The following is a 23,912-nucleotide window of genomic DNA, read 5'->3' as shown; positions in this document are numbered from 1 at the left end:
CCCTCCAGGTCTTGGACTCCAACAGGCTGAGGAAAACAAAAGTTGAAGTCCAACAGGTCTGAATGGCAACAGTTTGGAGAAAGAAGACATACACAGGAAATAGTTTTCAGCTTGTAATGGAATGTGAGGGTGACCTTGGAAGACAAGGGAACAATCTGTTAAAGAGAAAGAAGTCCACAACAGAGTAAGGGCCAGAGAAAGAAACTTAGGAAGGACCCACCCTAACTACTCAGGCGATAAATAGGGAGGGCGGGAGATTTGTACTTTCAGACTTGCAAGTTTGATGTCAGTCCTTCCAAATAAATCTGACAGCAACACAACTAGATGAGCTAATACTACTTTATTGTAAGGCTACATTAACAGAATCTTGCAAGTCTGAAAGTGCAGATCTTCCAAGGTCACCCTCACATGCCATCCCCTAGCCTGACAATCAAAGCAATTTTATAAAGGAAGACACATGAAGGAAAAATATATTCCAAAGCATCTAAATTCACACAAGAAGTATCACAGTACCAAACTAATCCAAAACAAACAACCACAATGAACAATGCAATGTACTTAGCAATATGACAATGCTCCAATCCAAGGCAAGATGCATTCCGAAACAGGGATTGAAACACTTGGGGGTGCAGATAGAGAGGGTTCGATGGTACACTTGAGAAATATTCCAGATGCAGATTACAGCCGACACCTCTTGGTAGGAGCTAATGTAGTAAATTACAATCATTCATTAAAGAAGGCTAGGATTACAATTAAAAGTAGCACATAAAGGCAAATCCCTATTGATGACAAGCCATGTGAGGGCAATCAGGCACCTTTGGGGAGGCAATCAGGCATCTGTGCCAGAAAAATCTGATGTCAAGAGAACCTCCAGGGGACTTTTCGGGAAAGTGTCGTAAAGCTTGCAACAGCACAGCTACTCCCAAAGCTTTTGTGAAAATAAAACAAATATGCATCTATAAACAACCGTTATCACCTTAAATCAAAGTTACTGAAACACAGAATTAGTGACAGAGGAGGAGGACAACACAGGGCTTGCAATCATTTTATATTCCCCAGACATGCTCATATAGTTTGGGAGCTCCTACTATTCAAAGAAAAAAGAAATCAGTATGTGCTTCATTGATTATAGGAAGGTCTTTGATTATCTTGATCATGTCAAGCTATGGAATGTGTTTTTTAAAAAAATGAGAATCCCAGGATATATCATTGGCCTCATGCAAAACCTATATACAGGTCAGGAAGCCACAGTATGGTCAGAATATGGTGAACAGATTGACTCCAGGGTGGTAAAGTAGTGAGACAACATTGCATACTCTCCCCTTATTTATTCAACCTATATGCAGAATATGTATTAAAGGAAGCTGGATTGGAAGAAGACGAGCATGGTTTTAAAATTGGAAGAGGAGACATCTATGCTGTTAATACCACTCTGATAGCTGGAAATGCAAGTGATCTGTAAGCTCTAGAAATGAAAGTCAAGGACCACAGTGAAACAAAGGGTTATTTTTACATATAAAGAAGACCAAACCAATAACAAGAGGTACAGCAACCAACCTTAGAACTGACAATGAAGATACTGAAGTACTGGATAGCTTCTGCCTTTTAAGATCAACTATCAACAGTAAAGGAACCAGCAATCAAGAAATTCACCTATCAGTACTAGTACTTGGTAAAGGAGCCATGAAAGCCTTGGAAAAGATATTCAGGATGTGTTTATACCTACAGTACATAGATCAGAAATGTGTAAGCAATGGTATGCCCTCTGACACTCTATGGAAGTGAAACTTGGACTTTGAAGAAGCAGGATGTAAAGAGTATTGATGCTTTTTGACAGCTTTAGTGCTGGAGAAAACTCCTGAGAATACCATAGATAGCCAAGAAAGCAAACAAATGTATCACTGAACAAATCAATCTAGAATTCTCACTGAAGGTATAAATGACCAGGCTCAAATTATCATTATTGGACACATTATGCAAAGACCTAGGTCTCTGGAAAGTGGAAGGAAAGAGAAGGTGACAACCAGCACCAAGATAGATGGGCTCAATTATTGTGGCAATGGGTTCCTCATTTGAAGATCTGAAGGACCAGACTGGGGACAGATTGTCCTGGAGAAAATCTATCTGTGTGGTTGCTAAGAGTTGACACCAACTTGATGGCACACAATCACTATTCAAACATCTCAACAGCAGTGATGTTCTCATTGACTGAAATGCAGATACTGAATGTCAAGTGATGTGCTGAGCTTACAGTCAAACACCCACATTTGACCTGAATTGCCTTTGCACACAGGATGCCAACATTTGGAGGGAAGTGTGGAATGGTGTACTGCAGAGTTCCATCTTAGGCTCTGTGCAAAAATGGTTATCACATTTGCAGATGACACAAACATAGGGGGATGACAAACATCTTATATGTCACTACTGTGATTCAGGATGATCTGAATGGCAGGACGAATTTCAACAAATGCAAAGTCCTAGATTTGGGTAGGAAAAGTGTAAGGGACTGGGGAGAACCTATTGGGCAGCATGGAGAAGTGAAGACTGCAGGGTGATATGTATTAACAGACTGTCATCTAGATGATGGGGCAAAATTGTTCAGATTTATTCCAGAAGACTGGGCAAGAAAACTGGATTTAAATTATAAGGAAGCAGATTTCAGGAAAAATGTTCTAATGGAAGGAGCTGCTTAACAGTGGAACAGACTGCCTTGGGGAGGTGCTGGACTCTCCTTTGATGGGAGGTTCAGAGGTTGAACCTTCTGCTGTCAGGGATGTTGTAATAATGGATTCCTGCCATGGGCAGAAGTTTGAACCAGAGCCCTCCCAACACTTACATTCTATGTTCTATGACATGATTTCATCAGAAAGACTGATCCTTCACCTACTTGCTTTGAAATAAGCCTCACTGAACTCTATAGGCTAGATATGAATTATCAGTGTTTTAACAGTGATATTTTAAAATGTTAACGATTCATGTGAGTCTAATAACTTGAACTATAATGTCCATGTGTTCCCACAGCCACATGTCAGAGTATAGTTTATCTAAGTCTATTTGCTTGCCAAACAAATCTGACTACAATCTCTAAATGTGAGATGAGGAGGGACCTACAAACAGAATCCAGATAGATGAACCTTCAAAGTTAATCACTCTGACCCTGGTTGCTAAAATCTGCTTTACCATACAATAGATTTAAATATGCATTATTTTTTATTCAGGACAATCCATGGAGAATACCTAATGGATTTATATTGACTTTATTCTCCCCATCTTGTCCCACAGCTAAAGAATTCCAAGACAAGGTACTGTGTTATAGATCAAATATTCTCTTCTTATATTCTTCAAGCCAAGGCTTTCAAAGAACAAAGAATGTAGCTTTGTTTCTTAGTCTTGCAGTTTATTTGTGCCTAAAAGTTATTTGCATAATGTAGTAGCAGGAAAATAAACATATTTTGGACCTGCAAAACTCTTTATATTACTATTGGTTTATTCCACTTTGGTGAGGAGCTATGCCATTTAATATGCTGATCAATAATAGTCACTGTAACAGAAGGAAAATACAAACAGCATGCACATTTTAAGTCACAAAATTTATACATTCTGAATACCATCAGAGAACAGAAAGGGGTATGCAAATATTTAATTTTACTCCTTATGAATAATTCAGCTGTGCTTGGCATTTATAGGGTTATTGGCTGTTTGTCAGGGAAAAAAATTCATTATTTTCTCTGTGCAAACTTGTAATTATGTGGTGGTGCTCCGTTCAAGTGTGGATCAGAGGGATCAGACTGAGATTGGGTGCCGTGGGCAGAACATACTAGCAGGGGAGTTTTGCACATGCCCCTAAATGCAAATTCATAAGGTGAAAAACTAAAATCAGCTCCTCCGGAGACAAGGTGTTCCAGAAAGGAAAGAATGAAGAGATTGGCCAGAAGAAGACTTTGGTCCAATTTGTTTAGGAACTTGGAAAAAAAATGATTAAAGGTAGAGGGAAGAGAACTGAGAAGAAAATTGTGTAAATAATTGTGATGCCAGTAGGCCAATGGGAAACAGTCATGCTCAGCCTAGACCAGCCTTTCTCAACCTTTACCACTCAGTAACAGCGTTCTTAAACTAAAAATAAAGAATGAAACTTGCCTCTTTAATGTGAAGTTGCCTGAATTTGAAATAATTTTTTAAATAAATCCTGATCTTCCAGGGAACCCCTAGTGACCTCTCGCAGAACCGTAGGGTGCCACGGAACCCTGGTTGAGAAACCCTGGCCTAGACCATCCATAGTCCCATATCAATTTAGGGTATATTTTCCCTGGGGGAAAAAAACAATGTAGTGAATATTGGTTTACTTCACCAAAAAGTAATTTTCTTTTCTAGGATAGGTAAAGAAGAGAAGTAGAAGTATGGGACCTAGCTAAACGTCTGTCTCAGAATTTCCACATTCTTCATTTAAATTATAATTTAAAATATGATGATAACTTCATATTTGATAATTGCTTGGCAGAGGAGTGGGCAACCTGATACCTTATTGATTGATTGATATTTCAAATTTAGTTACTGCCCCTCTCACTCAAAGAGCGACTCTGAGTGGTTTACAATAAAACCAGAATAAATAGTCATTAAAATACAATAAAAACATATATATTAGACTACCTGGCGTAATCTCTGATCACAGTCCATGCTGCTGGAGCTTTTTTGACAGCTGGATTCCTAAATATATGGAGGGCACAGGCTTGTTCACTCCTGGCTTAACGTAGACCTTGCTCCTAGACTTGACCACATACTTCAGTTAGTAAAAAATTCTCAGATGAGATGCTGTGGTAACAGTATCACCAATACCATTAACAGTGACACTAATAAACATTAAATAGTGAAATACTTGTCAGTACTTCCCAACCTGTTTACTTTGGAGTAGAGACATAAGGAAATTAACCTTTAGGGCACTAAAGGTGTTGTGGCCTTTCCCTGTTACTTAATCTGGAATGTGTGGTTTTACTACTATATGTCAGCGCAGAATCAATAAATCTTATACCAGTTGGGGTTACTCTGCCTGCCAGATCAGATTTGTACATTATTTTGAGATCTAAAACACTGTAAGGAGCCAGGTTTTCACCTTCTTAACAATCGTTCTTGATTTACACTGACAAGAGAAAGAAAATAAAACAACCTATTTCTTTTTCTGATTTCTACAAATCATCGAAGTTTGCTGAGATCCCTTCATAGCTCTTACATTTATTTTAGATCAGGCTTTTTAAGTATTAAAATTACATTTTGTTCATGAGGTGTAGCAAGAATCCTTCTTAACAATAAACATTCAAGCAGGTGGTTTACATGTTACCATCTTAAAGCAAAATACTATCCATAGTCTAAAACAGGGTTTTCCAACCAGGGTTCCGCAAGAGGTCACTAGGTGTCATGAGTAAGGATGGCGAGCAGGGGGCTCCCATCCAGGCTGTAAAGAGCATGCGTAGTACTGAGGAATTAAGCAGCCATTCAAAGAGACACAGATCAGGCCCGCCTTAGCCTTTGGGGTTTATATGTCTGGGTTTTTCCCACGCTTATTCAGTTTGTTAGGATTCTGTTTATGTAGCAGTAATAAACATTAGAGAACTACTCCTCGTCTCAGTGTGTGTCTCACTGTTAGGACACTAGGGTTCCCTGGGAGATCACGATTTATTTAAAAAATTAGTTCAAGTTCAGGCAACTTCACATTAAAGATGTAATTTTCATTCTTTAGTTTTAGTTTAAGAACACTGTTAATGCATATATACAGGTCTAGATGTAGACAATGTATGAATCGCAATCTTATTGGCTGGGATAGATGTCTTGTTGTTTATTTTCTTCTTACTTCCCCCTAATTTCCATAATAACGACCAAGCTTCTCTACTAGACATCTTAAAGTTAAGTGATTTGTGTCAAGAGTGTGTCAAAACAGAGCCTATAGCGGAGATTTCACCGATTTCCTGGCTGTGACAAATGAAGCAAAAAATTATATTTGTAATCTAGACATATGTCTATAATTTTATTTATTTATTTATTTGTCAAATTTCTCTGCCACCCATCTCGAACACGACGACTCTGGGTAGCTTACAAATAAAATAACAGTCAGTAAAAAACAATCCAATATAAAATCAATATGTATAAGTATAGGTAAATAGCAATAAAATTATAAAAATATCAGATATAATATGTGAAATTCAAGATGGGAATCAGATTTTGTACTTGGCACAATCACTGTACCAGCCACCCCCAAGAATGGCTATCCCCCCTCCCATCCCAAGCGAGGTGGCATAGCCGTGTTTTCACCCCCTTCCGGAAGGCTGGGAGAATGGGGGCCTGTCTTATCTCTGGTGCAAGCTGTTCCACAGGGCAGGTGCCATGGCAGAGAAGGCCCTCCTCCTGGACTCTGCCAATTGGCAATCCCTCACGGACAGGGTCTGTAGCATGCCCTCTCTGCCTGACCGGGTGAGACAGTAATCTTATACTCTATATTTTATACCTTGTATTTTATCTCATGTGTATTTATTCTATTGAACTGCAAAGTGAATGTGCCATACGATAAATAAATAGATATACAAGTCTACATATGAAACTAATATAATAATTTTGTAACTTCTGGCCAATATTTGATCCTGAATGTGCAGGGGTTCCCCGAGGCCTGAAAAATATGTCAAGGGTTCCTCCCGGGTCGAAGGTTGAGAAAGGCTGGTCTAAAATAACTGTATCATCAGCCAGACGTATAGGAATAGTAGATGGTGATTCAATTGTGACAAAAGATACTTTATTTTATTTAATAACATTTCTATTCCAAGTTTCCCCTGGAAGTTCAATGCAACAAACTTCATCCTTAATTTTCCCTGAACAAAAATTCTTGAGAATTAGGTTTGGCTAAGAAATGATGATTGGCTCAAAGTCATTCAGGGAGTTTCTGTGGGGAAAGTACATTGAACCTTGGTCTCCCTAGTCCTAGCCCAAAAATAGGAAACTAGGCAGGAAACATTTTGGACTGGAGCACCAAGTACTTAAAAGGTTCAGGGCAGAAGACAAAATATCTGGATCTGTTATAGCAGTCAAAGCCATAATGGCTGAATTCCCACCATTTGCTAGATCACATGTCATGATTTATAAAATGTATCAAAGCCAAAACCAAAGTATATCATGAACCAGAGTGATGTATAAACCCAGCTAAAACACTTCCACAAGTCACATGAATATTAAATAAGAATGTTTTCAAAGAATGAGCATTGGAACATAAGTGCCTCCTTCCAGATCAAGCCACTAAACTACCTTGATCAGTATGGTCTTATTCTGACTCATACAGGATCATCAGGCTCTCAGACACAAAGAAGACCTATTGCCTTTAATGGGAGATACTAGGTTTCTACATTCAAACATGGGATTTACCACAGAACACTGCTTTCCTTGAAGAGAGATACATGAGAACTAACAAAATGCAAATGCTTTCAGTTCCCATCCCATCCCTCATACCTTACAACAGTTTAGTGATCTAGATCAGCCATCTCCAATGGGTTCCATCTAGATAAACTGTAACTCTCAAACTCTCTTATAACATGATGCAAATAACATAAAACAACCAGAGAAGAACGAAATCCTAGGTAGGAACTAGACTACTGTGTCCCCCAAGTGCCATTATGTGAACTTTCATTATTAGTAGGACTTTGCTGGGATGCAATGATGAGGGGCAAAATGTGATATAGAAGACATGTGAGCATGCACATAGCTCCTGTCAGGAACACCTTACATTTTTCTTGGAATCATGTGTCAGCTGGAAGGGCAGCTGCATGAGCCCAAGAAAAGACACAGGTTTTTTAAGGTGTTCTTGGCAGGTGCTATATGCACACCCATGCACACTCCAAATAAAATTCTGTCTCAAAGTTCAGATGTCTATAGGCCACAGTGATTAGGGGTACCATATCTGGGCTGCAAAAATCTTGACAAACACTAGGGGTCAGCAAGGACTTTCTGTATCTATTTGATGCCATCCAGTGGTCATCGGGAGTTCTGCAGCCTGGATATAGTAGTCCTCTGCAACATAGTCAATTCTCAAATGCACAAACAAATCAGATATCCCCATACGTACACTTAAAATAGTCAAAATCTTGCCTGAATGCCAAAATGTCATATGAGAATGTTGAAAACCAAGAGGACAACACTGATAATTAATTTCATGTATGATTTATGAGTCCCTGTTTTGGAACTCAGTTTTGACCTGTAGCTACAATAAAATGTGATTAGCTCATTTGTGACTCGATATATCTTGTGAATACAACCAGTGTAATGAATGTATAGTTCAGTGGGTTGAATGGACCCCATCATCTGGAAAAAGCTAGTTAAATAAACCAAGGGATAACAGGTTATTGAAAGACATCCAATCTCTCTCTCTTATACACACAAATGCATACATACAAATAAACAAGGACACACAAATGCACTCCAAACTAAGAGGCTATTTCTTGGGTAAGCTAAAACAAGGCAGGAAACACTGGGTATCCTGATTTCCTGGAATTACAGAAAGGAGAAGATTAAAGTGGAGCTAAGTGAAAGACAAATCACTCTTTAAATCTCTGTCCAAACATTACAATATATAGCCTTATGGAGAAGAACTGTGTAGCACCGTAACATACCCTATATAAAACTGTCAAAATATAATATCACAGGCTGCAAAAACAAGCAATAAAAGGAGATGGGGCTACTGAGAGGAAAACAACAACAACCACAACTTGGCACAGAGCTGTGCAAATGGCACAAAGTAATCCCAGGAACAGCAGGAGCAAACGAAAAGGGCCATCTACCAAGCTGCGTCAAGGTAAGACCATCACTCACAGAGGACTGTTTGTGAAATAATCAAGAGCAACCACCATTTCAATGGTTGGCACTGCAGAGATTTAGTCACAGAATATCCAAGCTGAATCACCACCCATGGATCCTGACTTCCAGTTATTTTATTTTTCCTGACAGTAGTTCACACCGTGCAGCTGACCAGCTATTTCATTCCTCATCACCTTGGCTTGAAGCAAGGGCTGGAAAGCATCACCTTGCTGCCTCTCAGCAACAAATTTAAGTCAGCTCTTGTCACCTTCAGAGTGTTGTGTGACCATTCATTTTAGACTGGTAGCACTGGAAGAGAGGCGTTTTGTTTTTGTTTTGTGTTTTTAGTTTGTAAAAATGTACCAAGTTTTGTTCTCCACTTAGCACATAGGCAAGCTGGAGAGAAGTGCATGGTATTTGTCACTACAGACACAGGTTTAGCTTCAAACAGTCCCTAAAGGAGGAACAAGCTTAAAATAAACAATCACTATCTTACACAGCCCACTGAAAGCAAGAATAGGTGGCCTACAATCTGCACGCTGTTAGAAGAAACACTGCTATTTTACAGCAGCTGTCTTCATTGGCCAGGGGGAAAGGATAATAGCAAAATGCTGGTCAAATTCAGTTAATGAATCATGAAATGTAAAGGTAAGAAATTTAAAGAGGGCTCCAGTCAAAATTAGTTTAAAAACCAGCAGCCTCAGCCCAGACATCTGGGTTCACATTCCCAATTCTGACTTCATTACAGATACTTTTGACATCATAAATCTTTACTATACTCTCCTGTAAATATTACTCAAGCCACATTGATACCACTTTGACACATGCTGAGTACAGATTTTGAAAGGAATTCTCACTGCCATCCAATCTATGACGACATAAACAGTAGCTTGAACAAAGAACAGCCCACAGTATCAAACCATAGGCCCATCTAGTCCAGCATTCTCTAACAGTGTGGCCAACCTGACAGATCTGGAAAGCTCACAAGCTCAGCTTTTCACTACCTAGTAACCAGGCCTGCTGCTTATGATTCAGAAGACAGTAAACAGCCATCAACATTAGTAGCTACGGATGAATTTAATATGGAGAGGGAGCTGAACCTACAACCTAAGGATTACTAAATGCTCAGGTGGGCTTCATAGGAGACATTGCAGAGAAACCCTCCTCAAACAGAGAGAGATGGGCCCCCTATACCTCATGTGCATGTTTTTAAAGTAAGTGCAACCCCAGTTCAATCTAGCAAATTCTCCTGTGGGTTTTAATTTTAATTTTAAAATATCATTTCAAAACTTAGCTGGATTAGAAATCTCTCTGAAAAGCAGACAGTTAGATTAACTGCACCTACCCTGTTTTATCATTACTGGCCTGTCCAGCTAAAGACTATCTACTCTGACTGACAGTAGCTTGCCAAGTAGCTTTTTTCCTGTCATCATCAACCCTTTGAATGGGTAGTATCACTAGCTGAACATGGGACTCTATGCAGACCCAACTGCCTTACGATCCACAGCTTACTGCCACTTGAATACAAACATGGGATCGATCAACTTGCTATTTTAACATGGCCAAATGTTTATGAAGTTAGTCATCCCGCAACAAGCTAAGTTTCTTAAAGCATCTCTAACTTTAAAGGGTTTGTGGTCATGATTTAATAGATATAAGCCTTGAAAGAAATTCTAAAAGCACACGTAACAATAAAAGATATTATAGTTTGCATCTTTTTTATAATAAAACAGTACAGTGTAATTTTCTGCATATCATGAGGAAATGTGATAGACTGGCAAGGATGACAAGCACTTAATACAGTGAGTGTCATGTTTCCCCTTTCAATGTTCTGTTAACATTGTAACGTTTCACATGTCACGCCGTTTTACGTGTATACCCGCCTGGCTCATGTTGGGGTTTTTCCATTCCTGCACTCTCCTTTGTTTTGGATCTTTGGAATGTATGTTTGGGTTTGCAATCCTGTTCAAGGTTACTTTCCCAGGCGTGTGTAACGGTTCCTAGCACCTGGGAGGGGGTGTGGGCTGACGGGTGCTTGGGGCGGGACTGGATTGAAGGCAAGGCTTTTAAGTTTGTATTTGGCGCGCTTTTGCTCATTCTCAGCTTTCTCTGTATTTGCATACTATTCCTTTAATAAATCAGTTATCTTTAAGCCCGAGCTTGTGAGACTGAGTATTTGGGATTAGGAAAAAATACCTTTTCTACTACATGCAGTTCCACTGCGCTATGATGTATGATTTCTATGAATGTATGGGGGAAAAAAATCCATGTTTCATCAATACACGCACAAGAACACATCCTGGCTAATAATTTTGCTACAATAATGGGGTCAGTACAATTTTAAAGGGAAAAAAAGCCTTTTAATGAGTCCTACTGTGAGCCTCTTTTTGCAGAATCCTCATCTAGAAATTCAAATGAAATGAAACATACACTGAACAGGTTTCTCATTCGGGCTGAGCCGCACAATTACACTGGAAACAGTGGGTGACGTGCTTGCGATTGCTAACTTCACAGCATCACAGCAATCATCCAGAGGGGTCAATAATCTTGACCACACAAAAATGTTTTGCACGCATCAGACCTTAAAAAATGGTTTTGTATTGAATAGAATTAGTCAGCCACTTAATGCTCCATGCATAGAAAATATGAATCAAAGAGACTTTGCCCAGGCATTTTATAATTCAAGTCAGTGGTTTTAGTTTAGAAAGACAATACAGAAAACAGAATGAGTCTTGAATTGAGGAGATCTGGGCCTCCTTACCTGCTTAGCCACTACCAAAGAGTAAAGTTGCCTACCATAATTTTGCTTTTATTATTTGTTTTAATTGAAGTGTGGCACATTTTTCCTGCCACATATCTTAATATGTGTGATCTAATCAAGTGGTAAGTCTTCCCTACATTAACCTTTTGGGAGTGTCTGCTTTATGCTATTTTCTACACTGTGCCATTGGTGTCTGTCAGCTGAAGCTTTTATTGAGGAAAAATTAAAATAGTTTAAATACTCCTATCCCACACCTTTGGAGGAAGCATCATATGCAAACATGGAAAATAAAAAACACAAATGCACTTGCTTTATAATTGATTGATTGATTATGTGCCATCAAGTTGGGGTCAACTCTTAGCAACTGATCTGCCCCTAATCTGGTCCTTCAGGTCTTCCAATGGTACATCCATCACCACTGTAATAGAGTCCATCCACCTTGCTGCTGGTCAACCTCTTCTTCTCGTTCATTAGAGCCTTCTCTAAAAAACTAGGTCTTCACTTCAGGTATCCAAATGCTTTGTAATAAGTTGCCTTTATCATTAAAATCACCACCACTGCAGAGATACAGTATTCATTGCTTCTTGTCCACCACAGCAAATATTAAGGCTAGAAAGAGTTATGACACTACCGTATTACAGCTTTTATTGGCCTTGTAAAGCCAGAAAACAAAACAGTTGTTAGCCCTGTGAGGCAGTCCAGACAAGAAGCACAACCAGAGTACTAGCTCTATCTTTGTTGTAAGGTTACATTAACAGAATCTTGCAAATCTGAAAGTACCCCTCCTGTCCCTCAATTTTACTCTCCTGAAAACTTGGGAGGGTCCCTTCTGAGACGCTTTCGCCACACCTTCTCCACTGGATTCAAATTCCGCTTATTAGACCATTGTCTAGGCTGCAGCTATTCCTCCTTCCTCCCAAGGTCATTCTCACATACCATTACAATACCATTAGCAGCAGCATAGCATTTTGTTGTAATGATGGACCTTAGCAGAGTTTTAGAGAAGAATGGAAAGCAGAAGGCCCCAGATCAGGAACTGAAGGGAAATCCAGGCAAGCAATGGACTATGTCTTTACAGCAAGAGTTGGAGAACCACTGGCCTTCCTGATGCTCTGAACTACAACTCTCACTAATTCCAGACAACGTGGTCAGTGATGAGGATCCTGAGAATTGTAGTTCAACAACATCTGGAGAGCTACAGGTTCTCCATTCATGCCTTGCAAGTTCATGAGCCAATGCCACTAACCAAGAAAGCACAGCCTAGGTTTACACATAATAAGCCATAATTTGATCTAAACATCATTTGCAGAATAATCCACTGTCACTGCTTTTAGGTGTAATGCTAATCTACAAACCATTTTTTTTTATTTCCTTATGTATTTACCCCATTTACAACTAACATGCTAAAAGTTGGCTTGCAATCCTTGCTCTTGGTATGATACAGTTCTATGGAACTCTTTTCAGTTTGGGTAAAAAATTCAGAACCATTCTTACTGAGCCAAGATGCCAAAAAATAAGCAAAACACTCCACGTAAGGGTGCTGTAACATTTCTGCAGCAGCTATTAACCTGGGGAATATTGCAGGCACTCATTCAAAGCAGGATAACCTTTGTAATACTACTGTATGCAACGTATTTCCACGGGTTGCTCCGAAAATAAAAAACAAGCCCAATTTGCTACTTTCTTCTAATGCAAGCTATTACCTTTCACAGGTGCCCAGAGGTGGCCAACCCAACAGCAATAAATATTCATGCTTCCTGATGATGTTACAAAGCCCATTCTGAACTGTCAACCACCATTAAGGGGCCTGAGAAACACTGTATTTCTGATTAACAATAATCTATTAGTTTGTTTTTGATCTCAACGGCTTCTCCCAAAGCAACTGCATATGTGTATTTGCATATGCGTTGGTGCTAATGGAGAAGAGAACAAATCTCTACGAACCCTCTTACTCAGTTCATTGGGGGAAATATGGCTTCCACAGCTTGCTTGATTTATTTATGTCTGATCTCTGTAAGTCAAGTTAATGTGTCTGGGGGTGGAGGACTACAGTACATGTGAGGTCAGCCTGTTCTCTCCTATTTAGTAATTGTAATGGTATGTGGAAATGACTTTGGGAGACAGGAGGAAGAGCCACAGAGTGAACAACTGGCCCATAAAAGATGTCTCAGCCTACAGAAGGGGGAATGGCATGGGAAACTTTTCAGAAGGGATCTTCCGTAATTTTCCAGAGAGTAAAAGGAAAGGAGGGGAGAAATATTTTCAGTATTGAAAGATTTTGTTAACGTAACTTTACAATAAAGATAGAGCTAGTACTCCTGGTTGGGCTTCTTGTCTGGACTACCTCACAGGGCTAACAGCAATGCCTTTAAAACTGTATTGAGCCAACCCACCCCAGCAGCACAGATTGCAGTATTTTCATGTTTTTAATAGTCAGCTGATGTAATGGTATGTGGGAATGACCAGATATGCTGCCTAGGGTATGGTCAGATAAGGGACAGCGTAGTCTGCAGCTGGATAGTGGGTGGGGCAAGAGGCACAGAAGAGACCCTCCCTAATTTCTTGGGGTGTGAAGGAGATGGCAGGAGAACTGTATTTCAGACTTGCAAGATTCTGTTAATGTAGCTTTACAGTAAAGCAGAATTAGATCATCTGGTTGTGTTTCCTGTCTGATCCATCTGGTAAGGCTGACAGCTACTTTGGGAACCAATCTTGGCTGAAAAGCAGGGTATATCTAGAATTCATTAACTGATTAAATGGGGATTCATGCGTTAAGTTCTCTAGCAGTTTCGTTGCAGGCAAAAGGCCTCCTAGAGGGAGTGGGCAGATTAGTGCAACAGCATCACTGAGACATGGCAAAATTAAAAGGTGACTTGAAGAGGAAGCATCTTTGTCTAAAGATTCAGCTTCTCAGTATTTTTACAAAAGTGCCTAGCCTTCCCCTCCCCCCACCCCCACAAAGTCTGCAATGACAACAAAACGATTGGTAGAGATAAAACAGCAAATGTCTCAAGAACAGCAACTCTGCCTTATTTTTTGCTTCTTGTGGTTTTTCCACCTGAGCCATCAAGACATCAAATTTATAAGACATCAAAGAAAAAGTAAAACATTTCATGAAGCATGCATGTGTCCACAAGCACGGGAAGAGGAGTGGTTTGTTTATATATCATGACATGTGATCTAGCAAATTGTGAACCCTCCGTTTGATTAAGTAGTAGCTCATCTGTATGGGGAAGGCAATGGCAAACCACCCTGCTAGAGTCTGCCAAGAAAATGCCACGAAAGTGGCATTCCCCCAAAGGGTCAGACGTGACTTGGTGCTTGCACAGGGGACCTTTCACCTTTCACACCATCTGTATACAGGTTGTTGTTGTTTATTCGTTTAGTCGCTTCCGACTCTTCGTGACTTCATGGACCAGCCCACGCCAGAGCTTCCTGTCGGTTGTCAACACCCCCAGCTCCCCCAGAGATGAATCCATCACTGCTATAATATCATCCATCCACCTTGCCCTTGGTCGGCCCCTCTTCCTTTTGCCTTCCACTCTCCCTAGAATCAGCATCTTCTCCAGGGTGTCCTGTCTTCTCATGATGTGGCCAAAGTATTTCAGTTTTGCCTTTAATATCATTCTCTCAAGTGAGCAGTCTGGCTTTATTTCCTGGAGGATGGACTGGTTTGATCTTCTTGCAGTCCATGGCACTCTCAGAACTTTCCTCCAACACCACAGTTCAAAAGCATCGATCTTCCTTCTCTCAGCCTTCCTTATGGTCCAGCTCTCGCAGCCATATGTTACTACGGGGAACACCATTGCTTTAACTATGCGGACCTTTGTTGTCAGTGTGATGTCTCTGCTCTTAACTATTTTATCGAGATTTGTCGTTGCTCTTCTCCCAAGGATTAAGCGTCTTCTGATTTCCTGACTGCAGTCAGCATCTGCAGTAATCTTCGCACCTAGAAATACAAAGTCTTTCATTGCTTCTACATTTTCTCCCTCTATTTGCCAGTTATCAATCAAGCTGGTTGCCATAATCTTGGGGGTTTTTTTGAGGTTTAGCTGCCAGCCAGCTTTTGCACTTTCTTCTTTCACCTTCATCATAAGGCTCCTCAGTTCCTCTTCGCTTTCAGCCATCAAAGTGGAATCATCTGCATATCTGAGATTGTTAATGTTTCTTCCAGCGATTTTAACTCCAGCCTTGGATTCCTCAAGCCCAGCTTGTCGCATGATGTGTTCTGCGTACAAGTTGAATAGGTAGGGTGAGAGTATACAGCCCTGCCGTACTCCTTTCCCAATCTTAAACCAGTCCGTTGTTCCGTGGTCTGTTCTTACTGTTGCTACTTGGTCGTTATACAGATTCTTCAGGAGGCAGACAAGATGACTTGGTATCCCCATACCACTAAGAACTTGCCACAATTTGTTATGGTCCGCACAGTCAAAGGCTTTAGAATAGTCAATAAAACAGAAATAGATGTTTTTCTGAAACTCCCTGGCTTTTTCCATTATCCAGCGGATATTGGCAATTTGGTCCCTAGTTCCTCTGCCTTTTCTAAACCCAGCTTGTACATCTGGCAATTCTCGCTCCATGAATTGCTGAAGTCTACCTTGCAGGATCTTGAGCATTGCCTTACTGGCATGTGAAATGAGTGCCACTGTTCGATAGTTTGAACATTCTTTAGTGTTTCCCTTTTTTGGTACGGGGATATAAGTTGATGTTTTCCAATCTGATGGCCATTCTTGTGTTTTCCAAATTTGCTGGCATATAGCATGCATTACCTTGACAGCATCATCTTGCAAGAGTATGGTAGTCCTCACTTAATGCCCATAATTGGGACTGGCAACATTAAGCAAAGCAGTCACTAAGTGAAACCTTGACTGTGCTGATCTTACTTCAGCTTTCATTTGCTTTACAGACCTGTGAAGGTTGTAAACATGAGGATTGGTTGCAAAGTTACCTTTTCATCACCATCGTACCTGCAAATGGTTGCTAAACAAGGCAGTCACTAAATGTGGACTATCTGTAGTAAGAAGATAACTTAGCATTGCTATTTGAGTGATGTCAAAGGTGTTGAAAACAAGGCATATTGATCAAAAGATAATGATTACCTGTGCCTTCTTCGCCATTCTTCCCTGATCATCCCATATTAAAAAAACAACCCTAAAGGGATGATGCTTTCCCTGGTTCTCAATGGACAAAGCCAATCTACCTTTGGAAGCTTCAGTGCCCAGTGGATTTTCGAACATGCTGGTTGAAAGTTGGTTCCAAGCATCCTTCACAGCAGACTTGGAAATGATCCTGTTGTTCAGGCTCTGTTGTGGCCGGAAGTTATTCCGTAGGTATTCCACGGATTTGACATGGTCTTGCTGCTCCGTGGTAAATATGGAATAGAAGGCTTCCAGCTGAAAGCCACAATCAGGATAAGGGGAAAGGAGGGGAAAAAAGACATTAATTAGAAAAACAATGTGGTGAAATGTGGGCAGCTGATAATAACACAAAATGGCAGGAAGTGCTGATGCCAAGACTGATAAATCAAACAGGAAAACGTCTGCCCGCTGAAATCCCTGCCAGCAGCCTTATCTAGCCTCATTTCTATTCTGCCAGGCAGCCGAGAAAACACTCTAGAAAGTTAATGTCAAAGAGAGTCAAGGAAAAGATTATTTCCTAGCCTCTCCTTAGTATAGAAGCTTAAAGATATATATTGCTCTCTGTCTATGTTTTATTTTACGTTGTGTTGTTGCATTTTTGTTTTACTATTACTCTGCCAAAGAGGCATACATGGTCATTCCATAGTAACATCAATCACAGCTCAGGATATGGCTATCCTGTATTTCCATTTCAACTTTACAGCAATATCTAGAAACCCCAGCAGTTTCCAGACCCGTGGCATTACAGGCTATCCATACGATAAAAACCAGTGTAGCTTAACTCTAAATCAGTGTTTCTCAACCTTGGCAACTTTAAGGTGTGTGGACTTCAACTCCCAAAATTCCCCAGTCAGCATGGAGTTGAAGCCCACACATCTTAAAGTTGCCAAGGTTGAGAAACAGTGCTCTAAATGATGAAAATGTGCAAAGAAAGAAGGGCTGGGAAAGAAATCTATCTGCCTACGTTTTGTCTGAAAGCAGAAACCAAAGCTGGAGTAGAAATGGAACTTTTGTCCATCAAGTTTCTTATTTTCAGCCAGGAGTATTTAAAGTTTTCTGGAGTGGAGGCCACAGTCCAAAAACTAGTAAGTAGATTGCAATTTAGAAAAATTGGCACACTCCACTTTGTAAAACACTTTCTATAAAAATGCTGACAATTTGGCTGCAGTCATAGAAATAGTTTTGTAAATTACCAAATTTTACCATTTTGTAAAAATACAATTTCTAAAATGAGAAGGAGCAGAATTAAAGGAGTCCAACACACTGAGGACCACTGAGGTCTGCCTTCCTGTCTCACAAGTGATGAACCATGTCTCCCTTTCCTCCACTGTTTTTTCTTGTTTTCTTAAACAACACTTCTCTTTTGGCTAATGCTCTTATAAAGCAGGAATCCCAAATGAGTCTGCTTCTTCATGCCAAGTGGGTGAATCTCCTTACCTTAACTTAAATACCTTGGTTAAGTAAGTATATTCTAGCCATAACAGAGCCTAGGAGAAAACCCAACCTCATCCCTGGAAGAATCTGAAGAGTCAAAATATCATTCAAAGCTACCTTCAGCACAGTAGTCAAGGAGCAGAGAACCTTTTGTTCAATAGAAATAAGGCAAAAAGGCATTGTTGACATGTTTTTATAGCAGGGATGCATAATCGTAGGCAGGGGTAGCCTACAAATGCCAGCATATAGATCCAGGACTGCAAGCAAATTGTAATTTTTAATGCTGCACAAGGGAAAAGTTATTAAGGACATAAAAACAGTTATAATAGGGATAGTTAACTAATTTAAGCTAAACTAAATTTAGTTTTGAGCATAATACTATACAGAGGACTTGGCAAGTTTAATCCTTTGCTACAATGTTCTACCATCTCTGACCTTCAAAAGTTTACTTGAATTGATTTAGCAAGTGTTGCTGGAGAGATCTGCTACAGTAGGTCACAGGTGATTTGTGAACTTATCACTGCATTGCTGAAACTGTTATTTCCTAGCCCCTCCTTAGTATGGAGGCCTAATGCCAGGCATCTTCTGGCATTTAAAGAGCCAGCATGGTATAGTGGTTAAGGTGCTGGATTATGAGCAGAGAGATCCAGATTCTAGGCCTCTTTTATGCATGGGGGTCAGCTGGGTGACTTGGGGCCAGTCATTCTCTCTCAGCCCTAGACAGGGAAGTTGAAAAACACCTTTCTACCACCCCACGCTGGACCAGCCAGGTACATTATGGGCCATATCCTTCAATTAAGGCCTTCATCCTGCAGTGGATTGATTCAACCTGATAGTAATAATAATAATTTTCTGGCAATTTGAAAACAACCAGAGTAACATAAAGGCATCCCACAATTATTCACTTCTAAGGGTGACCAAAAGAACCTTTCAAATATTGTAATTCTGAACTCCAGGGGCAAACAGTGAAATTTGTGGATTTGATTTAATTCACTGCTTGACAACACTGGATGGAGAAAACAGGAATGTACAATTGCCAAGGAAAAGACATATGAACTTGGTGCGCCCTCTTGATTGAGAGGCAGTGGCGTGAGTGATGGCTGGATGCTTTCAGTTGCTTCTGTCATGTGGGCTATTGAATACTGATACTCATTCATTCATGTAAATTGGTGACTTTTTTCCATGAACAGTTAATACCCTCCAAGATGCCTTTGTTGCAATGAAATGTATTAACAGTAGCCAATAAAAGGCAGAGCAGATGTCAATGAAGATACATTTTGAGAACAGATTTTAAATGCCATTGCCTATTTAATTGCTAAAACACTTCGTTAAATATCCTCAGGTTATTACATTGGGACGTCTCTTGCTGCAATTGTCTCTTGTTGCCTTGTGCTATTTTGTGTATTCTCTAGGAAGACTTCCTATGCAATCCTTGTAAGGATCTGTATACCCTTTTCAGAGATACACAGTGCAAGCTTCATGATGTTCTAAAAACAGGCAAAGATAGTATATTAGCAAAAGCATTACTTTCTTTGCTCAATTATCTCAAACTATCAGACTTGTGTCTGTATACATTTAAAATGACTTAGCAGAATTTTCAAGCGGAAATGCTAAGAGAGGAAAAGAATGAAGAATTCTGTGTAAATATTTATACCATGGTTTAAATGTATCTGAACAGAATAGTAATAGCTAAAATCGTTTAAAAGGAAATAAGATGTCACCTCCTATTATCTTCGTGTGTGGAGTGGCTGATGTTCAGCTTCAGAGAACAATAAAGCAAAATCAGATTGCTTCCTTTTCTATCAAGAATATATTTTGGCTTTCCATGGGGCGGAGGTCTTTTCTACTCTCACAAGAAAAAGAGCTGAAATCTGGTTACAGCATATGTCAGCCTTTACAATCCAGCACGCTCCAGATGTGTGGGACTTCAGCTCCTAAAATCCTGGTGGCCACACTGGGTAGCAGGAGTTGAATTCCAACACATCTGTGGGAAAAACTGGGTTAAGTTAAGAGGAAAAAACAAAACTCAGAAAATAGTGAGTCAGGCAAACTGTTTATGATACAAACCTACCTGCCGATAAGAGATGGGGACAGGCATTCGAAAAACAATCCATTCCACAATTTCGCTACATGGAGGAGTAGTCAGTGACCCTGCATACCGATAGTAACTTCCCAAAGATGCTGGCAGGAGATCCCTCAACACAAAAGGATCCAAGAAGGTCTCTTTCTCTGTAAAATAAAACATTTTAAGACCCATAAAAATAAAAGAGAAAGTGATAGACATTGCAAGGGTGGTCAATATCTATTTTATGAGATCCAAAACATCTCTTTCCTGCCAGTTAAAGGTGGATCTTTAAATTTATATAGCAAAAGCAGCCATTTTGCAATCCCTACCTTTTCTTGAAGTTCTGATGAAGTGAGCATATAAAAATATTTCCTCAGAATATCTTCAGTGAACCTTCCCTAAGAGGCTGCAGTATTCTGCATTGATATAAATATCTTGTTAAGCTTATAGGCCTCATCATCCAGTAAGGCAGGTAATGAGCAATCCAGTGTTATAGACAGTATAAGAATATTGGGCAATATTGTAATGTGTTAATAAAACCCAGTGCTTTCTAGAATGAGCACAGATTTGATTACAGATATGCACCCTCATGATCCCACTGGCATTCCCACTTACAGGAATTCAGAGCTAATATTAACATATTTGTAATACGTTCAACATGCAAAGCAAGTTGCAATGACGAATTGATTCAGCATCAGAAGAAAGACTCAGAGAGCATAGCCATAAATCCATACTGTGCTGGTATTCAAATCAGGTCTTTCAAACACAGGTCAATTCTTTTATCAACCAGACAACAGTTAAAACTTGTGACAAATATGATTTATATTATGCAGAGCAGGGAAGAGCTGTTTGCTCAGCTGTGGAACAGTATTTCCATATCAGATATGTACCACATGTCAGAGATCCAAGCCAATGGCATATTTCAAGAACATGTAATTAGTGTAATATATATTCTGTTTTAACAAACTCCGATACATTACACTTATTTAGCAATATCCCTGTTCTGATGCAAGCCTGCAGTTCCAGGCAAAGCATTTCAAATGTGACAAGTATCAACAAGCCCTTTAAAACTGTTGATACCCACACATAAATCTTTCAGCAATTCTGTCAGAGGACTTGCAAACATGTTTTACAGTTGAAAAAACTAGGAACTGCTATAATGTTTGAATAGTACGTGGCCCATAAAACTGCCTCAACATCACATGTAGCCCATGAGACATTTGGTTATCCAATGCTCATTTTGCAAACAAGGGTATTATATTCACTTTTCTTTCCCTAATTGTGGTAAAGAACACATCACCCATATTTGAATTGCAAAGCATCCTGAAGGTCCTTAAAACCCAATACAGGTTTCCTTTGTCCTAACCATCCAGGGTACCCAGACAAGTCAGGCAAAGGTGCATGGGATGTGCTTATAGATAGGTAAAGGTAAAGGTAGGTAAAGGTTTCCCTTGACATGAAATCTAGTCGTGTCCGACTCTAGGGGGCAGTGCTCATCTCCGTTTCAAAGCCGAAGAGCCGGCATTTGTCCGTTACTTGCCCGCCGAAGCGGTACTTATTAATCTACTCACATTTGCATGTTTTCAAACTGCTAGGGTGGCAGGAGCTGGGACTAGCAACGGAAGCTCACCCCGTCACGCGGATTCGAACCGCCAACCTTCCAATCGGCAAGCTCAGCAGCTCAGCGGTTTAACCCGCAGCGCCACCGTGTCCCTCTGTGCTTATAGATACTTGGGCTAAAATATCTGAATGGTCTCGTCTGGAATTTGGAAGCCATTCATTTATTAGGTATTATTTAGCATGCTTTTATGCCACTTCCAGCCATCTTACAGCAAAAGAAACAATACATAACACTGCAATAATTAATTTTTTATCAACATTATCAATACCATCAACAGACAATACACGCCCCCCTAAAAACCATAATGTCTTGTAACACCAAAGCAGCCAGACTCAACCCAATTCAGGTACCTCTACCTATTCTTGCCTCAAACTCCAAATGGGTACTGTAATGAAAAAAAACAAGCTGAAAATCAAGGAGCTTCCCAGGACTGGTGTGAGAGGATAGATGTCTTGGAAGCAATCCTACAGAGAACCCCTGTCACCTATGTATTCCAGTGGTCAATTCAGGTCCCTGAGGAAGTACCCTTTAAGTTGCTGGGACCCCCCCCCCAATACCTGTTAGATCCATCAAACATCTAGGGCAGGCTAATCTAATTGGTCCCATTATCGCACAGAGAAATGTGGTGCCAGTCAACCTCATAATCACCAGAAGTGATCTATCCGTGACAAAGGCATAGCTCTTATATGCCGCACTATCAGATCACACTGAGATATAAATCAAGTCTAACATGTGGCCCCCTCTATGCATCAGGCCTGCGATAATTTGGGACAAGCCTGTGGTTGTCATGGCAGCCATGAAATCCCAAGCCACCTGATAACCCACCTGTAAGGACGGTAGGCAGCAATTGCCCAGTGCTATCATTCTGTGTGTCTCAATTACCAAAACTGAGGTGAGGTCAAGCAGCTTGGGAAGAAATGCTGCTGTGCAGCTGGGAGGATAGTATAACTGGAGCATCCTCAGCTTATGCTGTTGGAATAACTGCACATTTGAGGCCAAAGAAGTTAGACTGGACAGACTTTCACTTGGTTTGGGTGAAAAGCAAAGCTGCTTGTGTCAATGTAAGTCTTGCACAAAGCCCAGGAATACAAGCACATATAAGGCCTTAGTGAAGGGGCTTAGTGAAGGGTGCATATAACCTTAGATGTGTTTTAACTAGTTTTAAATGTGTGGGTTATTCTATCAGAACACATTTGTCCATATAATGTCTGAATAGTGGTCAGATAGGTGCCCTCATCCTGGAACTTGGCACTCTCACAGGAAATCTGGACTAGATTCACGTTAAGATACTTCATTACAGAATCAGACACCTCCTGAAAGAATAAGAGAGTTGTTTTTAATAAGAGTTGCTTTTAATAAGCTAAGAACCTAATCGTACTTATATGCTATGCCCCAAGATTCCAGTCCTGAGCCTTTTCTCTCTGGCCACCTCCATTTTGTTAGATTTATTTTCTCTACTACAAGGAGACAATCCTTGCTGATTTGAGAGTGACACTGTAGCCTCCTTAGAGAGCTCAATTTTGGAGAAATACTAGGGAGAGTAATTCCCTATCGACTTTTGAAAACAAAAATTCTCCAGACCATTCCAGTCTGGAGAACATCAGTCTGGGCTTGCTTTCTGCACTACAGGAAGACAGAGAGTCAGTACAAAGATGGCATCAATACGCTTGTCTTAATTCTTGTGATTGATCATGCTCTCTATGGTGGCAGCACCTTGACTGATCTCCAAACAGAGAAGCAGGGTGGGACCTGGTTAATACTTCCATGGGAAGCCATCAGGAAATCCCCAGGCTCTAGGAAGCTGGAAAAAACAACATAGTAGAAGAGAACTGCAAACTACAGTACTTCTGTATTGCTGCCAAAAAATACAGTACCAGTATGAACAAGGCAAAGAAACCAAACTTGACCTGTAGATGTTTTTGTCTTTAATTCTTTTTGGGGGGGAGGAATGGATGTTGAAGACAACTGAGTTGTTTTTATTCATGGCTTTGTTAAAGTAGTTTCTGTATTGATGAAAAGTATGTCCAGTGGTGGACTATTGCTGTTTTATGTAATTTATTTTATTAGTTG

General features: G+C 40.1%; 1 protein-coding gene across 7 annotated transcripts in view; it reads right to left on the bottom strand.

The window, feature by feature from the left end:
* The window catches only part of PTPRG (protein tyrosine phosphatase receptor type G), a 655,485-nt gene that overhangs the window by 116,263 nt on the left and 515,310 nt on the right, over positions 1-23,912 (bottom strand). For all 7 annotated transcript variants that reach the window (XM_063291516.1, XM_063291515.1, XM_063291518.1 and 4 more), the window contains exons 7-8: positions 20,228-20,385; positions 16,785-16,977 (exon numbers count right to left, since the gene is read on the bottom strand). In XM_063291516.1, coding sequence (XP_063147586.1) covers positions 16,785-16,977; positions 20,228-20,385 — 351 coding nt within the window. The remainder of the gene's footprint in view (positions 1-16,784; positions 16,978-20,227; positions 20,386-23,912) is intronic.

This window comes from Candoia aspera, chromosome 2, assembly GCF_035149785.1.
Source record: "Candoia aspera isolate rCanAsp1 chromosome 2, rCanAsp1.hap2, whole genome shotgun sequence".
NCBI lineage: Eukaryota > Metazoa > Chordata > Lepidosauria > Squamata > Boidae > Candoia > Candoia aspera.
This window is presented reverse-complemented; position numbering and strand designations above follow the sequence as displayed.